This window comes from Nicotiana attenuata, unplaced genomic scaffold (genome assembly GCF_001879085.1).
Source record: "Nicotiana attenuata strain UT unplaced genomic scaffold, NIATTr2, whole genome shotgun sequence".
Classification (NCBI taxonomy): domain Eukaryota; kingdom Viridiplantae; phylum Streptophyta; class Magnoliopsida; order Solanales; family Solanaceae; genus Nicotiana; species Nicotiana attenuata.
Window position 1 is genome coordinate 6,144 of NW_017676477.1, and position 9,635 is coordinate 15,778.

Here is a 9,635-nt window from a genome sequence, read left to right on the forward strand (position 1 = left end):
TCCGACCCTCGGATCAAAAACTCACTATCGGACCGGAAACTTCAAAAATTCAAACTTCGGCATTTCAAGCCTAAATGAGCTACGAACTTCCAAAATACATTCCGAACACGCTCCCAACCCTGAAATCACCTAACGGAGCTAACGGAACCATCAAATTTCCATTCCGAGGTCGTCTTCACACTACTTCGACTGCGGACCATTTTTCAACACTTAAGCTCTCATTTAGGGACTAAGTGTCCCAAAACTCTCCGAAACCCAACACCGAACGTCCCGACAAACCAAAATAGCAGAATGAACTTAGGGGAAGCAGTAAATAGGGGAAGCAGTAAATAGGGGATCGGGGCGTTAATTCTTAAGACGACCGGCCAGGTCATCACATATATTCGATACAACATTACCTAATACACTTATACTTAGTGCATAGTATAGCGTAAGTGTATATATATATATATATATATATATATATATATATATATATATATATATATATATATATATATATATATATATATATATATAAAAGTTATATTCGATATAATTTTACCTAATACACTTATACTTAGTGCATAGTATATCGTAAGTATATATATTATATATATATAACCTATATTCGATATAACATTACCTAATATACTTATACTTAGTGCATAGTATAGCGTAAGTGTATATATATATATATATATATATATATATATATATATATATATATATATATAGATATATAGATATATAAGCTATATTCGATATAATATTACGTAATACACTTATACTTAGTGCATAGTATAGCGTAAGTGTATATATATATATATTGATATATAGACGCACACGCACGCTTCGTAGTACTATTCATCCCTTGTATTACAAAAGTGTTAACAGCTAACATTTATATTATTTATTTAGTAAATACAAAAGTAATTTTTAATTTTGACCAATGGTGACCTAAATAGCGACCAACTTTGGTCGCTAAACATACATAATTTTAAATTAGGGACCCAAGTTGGGCGCTAAATTTAAATCAGATTTATTTATCTTCCATATAATTTTTAAAATATTAACTGGGTCCCAGTTTGGCGACCACAGTTGGTCTATATTCTACTGAGCAACCAACATTGGTCCCCTAAGTTGAATTATATTTATTTATATTTTATAATTTTTTTTAAAAAAATTATAATTATTAAAATTGTATAACTGGGTCCCAAATTATCGACCAAAGTTGGTCTCCATCTATTTACTCTTTATATAGCGACCAACTTTGGTCGCTAATTTTAAATTTTATTTATTTATATTTTATTATTTTTTAAAAATAATATTATAATTATTAAATTTCATAGTGGGTCCCATGGAGCGACCAACGTTGGTCGCTAATGTGAGTAATTCTTTGACCAAGCAAGTCTGACCAGTCCGGTCAACAGTTTGACAAAATTTTCGACCAAGTGGCGACCAACGTTGGTCGCTAATTTATTTAAAATCATTATTTTATTATTTTCACCAGTTTAGCGACCAACTTTGGTCGCTTTTCTTGACAGACCAACGTTGGTCGCTAAACTTTGGTCGCTTTTTGCAGGAATTCTAGTAGTGTAATGTCTATTTTTTTCACTTGAACAAATCATAGCATAATAAGGGGAAAATAAACAGAAAAATAAGGAAAAGACAAAGGATAGTTACTAATTTACTATATGCACACACAGATACACACTCTTCATGTAATGTAATTTTTCACTTGCAAAATAAAGGGAAAAGAAACAGAAAAATAAGAAAAAGACAAAGGATAGTTGACAAACAAAATTATTTTATTGGGATTGAAGTGTCAGCGTAATATTTGTAAGTTTACCGACATAACTAATAATCCACCATTTAGGAATAGATTCTAATTTTAGGACGACTTCTCATTTATATCTTTTTTTCTTCTTCTAATTTTTATTAGTTTATTTATTTAGAATTATAAGTTATATCTCAATCTCAAATAAAATTGAATTTAATAGATTTTTTCAACCACCAAAAAATATTGTAAAATATATGAATTTCTCTGCTTTAATCAGAAGCGGCAAAATTTATAAAAATAGACAGAGGCGTTGCCTTTTCAAATGTGTCCTACGCTGTAAATTTTATTTCCTGAATATGCTATATAAATTCCGTTATCAACTCACGTGACCAAATCCACATCACTGATCTCCATACTTCCACCTCATTTCCCGCGAATCCAATCAACACGGTTTCATCCTTACGTTTTCCTCCACGTGTCATCTCCCACGTGAAAAACAAATTACTTTTTTATTTCCAAAATCCTAAGCCGTTAAATTCTCAGCCGGACCCTCCTTTTTCATTTCCTACTTTCTTCCCCCATTGGAGAAAGAGAAGAGGAGAACACACCAATTTCTTCTCGAAGCCCTAGAAATTATCAATCCGACCGGAGAAATGATTAATTTCAGGCCGCCGGAGACGAAGACGAGGTCGTCTTTAGGTTCGAGTTCGTCGGTCGTCACGGCGGAGAAAGCGTTGTCATTCATCTCGAAAGGATGGCAAGAGGTAAGATCATCAGCGGACGCGGATCTTCAACTCATTAAAAACCGAGCGAGCTCGTTTAAGAACTTAGCGGACCGAGAACTGGAGAATTTCATAAATTCTGCTTCGAAATCGCCCTTCACTGTTCCAACAATTACGGCATCTGCCACTACCACGCCGGCGGAGATTGAATTTGTGAAGAAGCTCCGTCCCAAGCTCTCGGAGATTCGTAGGGCTTATTCCTCGCCGGAATTCAAGTGGCCGGCGCAGGGGAAGCTCCGGATTGATTTGTCATCGATAAAGAATGTGATTGTGGCGGAAGTGGAAGAGGAGGAGGAAGATGAGAGAGAGAGGTGGAGGAAGTGGAGGAGAGAGAGGTTTAAGGAAGAAGGGCAATTTGGGGAATTTAATTGGGAGCCAATTAAGGCTTTCAAGACTCGGTTAAGGGAGCTAGAGGTGGATCTAAAGGGCGGCTCCAGTTCGTCGCCGGTGGATATTTTTGAAGGGATAAAGAATAGTGAATTCGTGGTGAAAGTAAAATCAAGCTTGGTAATTTTATTTGCTCTTATTATCATGCTTTACTATGGAAACTTATTTATGGTGTTCATTCATGGACTAAAAGCATAATTGCTTGTAGTATTGCAATTTTGCTTGTAGTGTTTTAGCTTCGATTTACCATCACTGATGAAATGATTTGCTATTTTTGTAAAAAAAGAAAAAGGAATCTTGGACGAGTATAGTCCTCTTCTTCTGTTTTGATTTGTCAAATGATCTGTTTTACTCTGATATATGGTAGGTGTTTGGTTTTGAAGAATGATCTGTTTTTGCTAGCTGTTATGAGCTGCTACTCCGTGACAGTAACAAAGTATTTCAATAGCAAGCTAATCGCCTCTTCTCCCAAAACAATAAATCCTAAGAAACCTCTTATTCATCAGAGGAATGGAGTTGAGTTTCGTTCTTCAATTTTTTACCACAAGTAATCCTAAACAGGATTGTATATGTTTTAAGGCGGTGCTAAAATTCACATTGTTATCTTTGCATTTGAGATTCCATTTGTTCCTCTAGCACTAAAGATGCTTTTTAAAAAAGTAAAATAGAGCATTAAAGACCACCCCTCTGTGGTTCTTTTCTTCAACCCTTCTCTTGCTGTATGAGAAATACTGTGTACTACGATTCATTATTATCTGATATGCCTTCTCCAGGTAAAGTTTTAAAAGTATTAATTGGATGGTAGGATCACTTAGTAGGTTAAAAGTATTAATTGTATGGTAGGATCACTTAGTAGGTTAGATGTTGCAATTCTATCTCCTTTTCAGGATAAGCGCTTCTGCCTCGTTAGGTGGTACATATTTTTCTCAGATGTGCTAGATATTTTCTTGTTACTTTATTCCTTTTTTTTAAACTTCCATTTTTGTGGGTTAGTGTGCTAATGGTGGAGTTGGTTTTTCCATAGGTTGTAGCATCTTCATGCTAGTAATTTCTGGAAATCTAACTTTGGGTTACGGGATTTGGTCAAATGTTGGTGGTTTCTTTTTTTATGAAACTTAGTGTTTAATGTTATACATGAGTACTTCGGGTCGCAATGGGAGGTCAAGCTTGGATTTATTCAACTTGTTAGGCATGGACCATGGGTCTCCTTATTTTAGATCTTTTAGTTCTTTCCTTCTGTCTCTCGATTCCTTTACCATTATGTGTTTTCGTTTACTTATTANAAACTGACCTTGTATGGTTTTAATTTGGATGTATATGGCGAATGGGGAAGATGCGTCATGAAGTACAGAGTATAGCAAAGAGGTTAAATCTCAATGTCAACTTCGATGAAAGGTAGAGACCATGCAGATGATTCTCTTCATGGGTAAGAATCCTTCAGTAGGACTTTTTACTAATGAAGAATGTAGTTGTTACAACAAATAGACATTATTTAGTACATCTTGTTCCATTTTGGTGCGATCATCTATAAAGCATCATTAAGGAATTTTAATGGAACTGACAATATTAGCATTCTGTTTCCCTGTGGCACAATGATTTTAGAATTACTGTTAATTTATCAATGAGATATTTGTATGATCAGCTATGTGCTAACCTGAAGAGTTATTGAGCACATGTTCTACCTGATTTTTGTTAAGATGTAGAGTATAGGACAGATATACTCATCCGAGGGATTTCAGTTCTACTTGGCGGACCATAAAGGATCAATTTGGACATTTTCTCATGATATGTATGGATAAAAGCACTATCTTTATGATCAGAGCCTCATTTTTTTCTATTTATATGTCAATCTATCAACTACATTCACTGAGCAAGCAAAGTGCTTTTTGGATTGAAATCATGTATTGATACCTGAGAAGAAAAAGTACACAGGTGCAAAATTAGCCCTCAACTATTAAGTGGAGCGCAAAAGNGAAGTATAGAGAAAACTAGGAGAGATACATTTCTTTGATGTCTTTTCACGATAAAGAAGATATCATTTTCCTTTGATAAGCGAGAGGAGGAATCATTTTCCTTTCACTTTCTCTTATTTTTCACTATTCCAAACAAGAGAAAGCACAAGCAGTTCTCTTATTTTTCTCTTCATTTCCTTCTATATTTTCTCTTCCAATGTAGCCTCCTTCTCCAAAACTCTTCATTGTTGCGAATTTAATTGGGAATCGATGAAATGAATATTCAAAATGAACTATTCTTTCTTTTCATGTATACAAGTTGGACTACATGTCAACAGCACAACATGTCTGTTCTTGGATTTTAACCTTTTATTAATTCATATTTTTTAAACTAGGAACTAGTCACTGAGGGTTAAATTGTTGGTGAAGTTAAACTAGGATGAAATTCATTTCTAGTAGATTGAAAGCAATTAGACTAGAAAGATTTTCTTTCTCTTATTTCTATGTTCATCTACGCAGGGGGTGCCACCACTTGATGTGCCAGAATTGTTAGCATATTTAGTTAGACAGTCGAGCCCATTTTTGGATCAAATTGGAATAAGAAGAGGTAATATTTCATTTTTCAGTTACAAATTAATTAGTGTGGCTTGTCTTTTTTTTTTTTTTTCCTACTTTCTGTTTGCAATACTTTTTCTTTGGAAGGCTAAATATTAAATATTTGTTCTGTTTTCTGTACTCAAGCTGTGCATATAGTCTGCGTTAATGTTCTTTATTTTTCTTTTCCTTTTTTGATGCCTAGTCTATTTAATCTGTTGAAGGTACAAGCATAAACTGAGCTTTGCTTTCTTTTTTATTTTGTTCTAATTGTTAAATTAATTTTAAATGTCTATCTGTCTTTAGACACTATAAGCCATCTTCTCTGGGTCTTTATTTTGTTTGCAGATATATCAGAAAAGATTGTGGATAGTTTATGCAGCAAAGGACGAAGCAAACTTTTGCTACATTCCTTACCCGAAGGAGGGTCCTCACTGACTGATGGTGAAATTATGAATGATGAACTAGATTTAAGAATTGCCAGTGTTCTTCAAAGTACTGGTCATTGTTATGAAGGTGGATTTTGGGGAGATTCTACCAAGCAGAACCTATTAGGTGATAAAAGGCATGTAGCAATAGTCACAACTGCTAGCCTTCCTTGGATGACGGGAACTGCTGTAAATCCTCTATTCCGAGCGGCTTACTTAGCCAAATCAGAAAAGCAGAATGTTACATTGCTGGTTCCATGGCTATGTAAATCCGACCAAGTGCTAGTTTATCCAAACCAGCTTACTTTTAGTTCTCCTGAAGATCAGGAGCTTTATATACGCAATTGGCTCGAGGAGCGAATTGGTTTCAAGGCAAACTTCAAGATTTCATTTTACCCTGGGAAGGTAGTCCCTGATTAACAATCTAAATAAACTATACTATGATACAGCGAAGATGTTGAGACGGATGTGATCATTTGACGCACGTTTTTTTCCTTCCAGTTTTCCAAAGAAAGGCGGAGTATAATGCCAGCTGGAGACACTTCTCAGTTTATCCCTTCAAGAGATGCCGATATTGCAATTTTAGAGGAGCCAGAACATCTCAATTGGTACCACCATGGCAAACGTTGGACTGATAAATTTAACCATGTTGTTGGCATCGTCCACACAAACTATTTGGAATATATCAAGAGGGAAAAGAATGGGGCTCTTCAGGCATTTTTTGTGAAACACGTTAATAATTTGGTCAGTAGAGCATATTGTGACAAGGTATGTTAGTCTATGGACTAAATTTTCCATGGTAAAAGGAGATCAAGGGAAACAGTTGGTACATACATTACACATTAGAAGATGCTTTAACTCTGCATTTAAGCACCATGTCCTCTTATAATCTTAAAGCACCCTGCGTGTTATTTCTTGTTGGTCCTAATTGAGATGTCAATTTTGCTGTTTAGGTTCTTCGCCTTTCTGCTGCTACACAGGATTTACCCAAGTCCTTGGTCTGCAATGTTCATGGTGTCAATCCAAAGTTTCTGAAAATAGGAGAAAAAGCAGCTGCAGATAGACAAAGCGGCCAGCAAGTGTTCTCTAAAGGAGCATATTTCTTAGGCAAAATGGTTTGGGCGAAGGGATACCGGGAGTTGATAGATCTGTTAGCAAACCACAAAACTGACCTTGATGGTTTTAATTTGGATGTATATGGCAATGGGGAAGATGCTCATGAAGTACAGAGTATAGCAAAGAGGTTAAATCTCAATGTCAACTTCATGAAAGGTAGAGACCATGCAGATGATTCTCTTCATGGGTAAGAATCCTTCAGTAGGACTTTTTACTAATGAAGAATGTAGTTGTTACAACAAATAGACATTATTTAGTACATCTTGTTCCATTTTGGTGCGATCATCTATAAAGCATCATTAAGGAATTTTAATGGAACTGACAATATTAGCATTCTGTTTCCCTGTGGCACAATGATTTTAGAATTACTGTTAATTTATCAATGAGATATTTGTATGATCAGCTATGTGCTAACCTGAAGAGTTATTGAGCACATGTTCTACCTGATTTTTGTTAAGATGTAGAGTATAGGACAGATATACTCATCCGAGGGATTTCAGTTCTACTTGGCGGAAAAATTTCTTTTTCTTGTAGAGGGTTAGATACCTAATGAACAAGGTTATTTTTATAAGGCCTTGAACTTTTTTCTCTGCATCTCCTATTAATACTGAATGCATTTTTTTGTTTTGAGGATTTTTCATTGACGTGATACTATTACTAGATCTTAAGATTAATTAACGATGTTGAGTGCAGACCACTTGCTGCCTTTTGTTGATGCTAGTAGTTGATTTTTCCCATTTTCTTGTTCCCTGTTTGATTTGTTACAGTTCAGCTTCTGAATGTACATATTTTTGCTTGCAGTTACAAGGTTTTCATAAATCCTAGTCTCAGTGATGTGCTTTGTACTGCCACGGCCGAGGCTCTTGCAATGGGGAAATTTGTAGTCTGTGCAGACCACCCATCAAATGAGTTTTTCCAGGCATTCCCGAATTGCTTGACTTATAGGACACCTGATGACTTTGTCTCAAAAGTTCAAGAGGCAATGTCCAGCGAACCTCAACCTCTCACTCCCGAGGAGCAATACAAGCTTTCATGGGAAGCTGCTACCCAGAGATTCATGGAATATTCCGACCTCGATAAGGTTTTGACTAGTGAAACAAGTTTGTACAGGAGACGTCAGAAGGGCATGGGAAAATCAGTTTCCATGCCAAACCTAGCAGAGATGGTAGATGGGGGTCTGGCGTTTGTTCACAATTGTTTCACGGGGAACGAGTTCTTGAGGTTATGTACTGGCGCAATACCTAGATCTCGGGATTATGACCAGGAGCATTGCAAAGATCTCCATCTCTTGCCTCCTCAGGTAGAAAACCCAATATATGGCTGGTAAATAGATATGTAACTAACATGTATATCATTATTTCTAAAATGTATAATAGGATGTCATGCAAACTGGATGATAATTCTTAGCTCCAATTCTAAAGGTCTAGGTCTTGATGCTTTCTAGCTGTTGATGCAGTTAAACCTGCAGGGTAGTTTATAGGATCATACGTAAAGTTTGTAACCTGTAATAGTCATACCTTCTGTCTCTCTTTAGCTATATGCTTGAGTTTCAGGTAAGTGTACCGGATCTACTCCATATTTAGAATTAATAGTCCAAATTCGTCTACGAAGTTGGAAAATTTCCAACAGCTGAAGCAACTGCTCACTTGTACTATGCTTGTACGACTATTATGTGGTTTAAGACTTTAGACTGTAGCAGCATGGAAGTTACTCTAAATTACTTGCCACTTTTTTGCATAATGTCTTGATTATTTCTGTGGGCTGCTTTGTTTGAGAATTGGGGCATTTGCATCTATACTCGCTTTTTGTGCCACATTTTAACCTGTGCCCGCTTTGCAAAACAAATTGCAAGCGTACCCGCTTTTTCACATAACTTCAGCACACAGGGCTGAAGTAGCAAAGGCAATTACACAAAACTTCAGCATTTTAGTGGCCGGTCCTGAAGTTCAGCTCTAGAGCTGAAGTTTTTTTTTTAACTCGCGAACTTCGTTTGCCAGTTATAAAATAAAACTTCAGCTCTAGAGCTGAAGTTTTTGTTTAGTAACCCGGAAACATCAGCTCTAGAGCTGAAGTTTTCAAGTTATAAAATAAAAACTTCAAGCTCTAGAGCCTCTAGAGCTGAAGTTTTGTTNTATAAAAAGAGCTGAAGTTTTTGTTTAAAGGGAAGCTGAAGTTTTTTAAAAAGTGGGTACGGATGCAAACAAAAAGACAAAGCGGCTACAGGTTAAAAAGGGGCGCCCAAATAGGGCGCCCCGTGCAATTTTTACGAGTGGGGCATTTGCATCTATACTCGCTTTTTGTGTCATATTTTAACCTGTGCCCGCTTTGCAAAAAAAATTGCAAGCGTACCCGCTTTTTCACATAACTTCAGCACATGGGGCTGAAGTAGCAAAGGCAATTACACAAAACTTCAGCATTTTAGTAGCCGGGCCTGAAGTTCAGCTCTAGAGCTGAAGTTTTTTTTTTTTAACTCGCGAACTTCAGCTCTAGAGCTGAAGTTTGCCAGTTATAAAATAAAAACTTCAGCTCTAGAGCTGAAGTTTTATTTTATAAGTTTTTGTTTAGTAACCGGGAAACTTCAGCTCTAGAGCTGAAGTTTGCCAGTTATAAAATA

At 36.1% G+C, this 9,635-nt stretch overlaps 1 protein-coding gene across 1 annotated transcript; it reads left to right on the plus strand.

Moving 5' to 3' along the window:
• The first annotated feature begins 2,308 nt into the window (after positions 1-2,308).
• On the plus strand, positions 2,309-8,719 carry LOC109221027 (digalactosyldiacylglycerol synthase 1, chloroplastic-like). Its single transcript, XM_019385490.1, has 7 exons — positions 2,309-3,051; positions 4,904-4,932; positions 5,399-5,490; positions 5,826-6,310; positions 6,407-6,673; positions 6,859-7,208; positions 7,823-8,719. The coding sequence occupies exons 1-7, from the start codon at positions 2,416-2,418 to the stop codon at positions 8,346-8,348; spliced, it is 2,385 nt and encodes a 794-aa protein (XP_019241035.1). The 5' UTR covers positions 2,309-2,415; the 3' UTR covers positions 8,349-8,719.
• Positions 8,720-9,635: the final 916 nt, after the last annotated feature.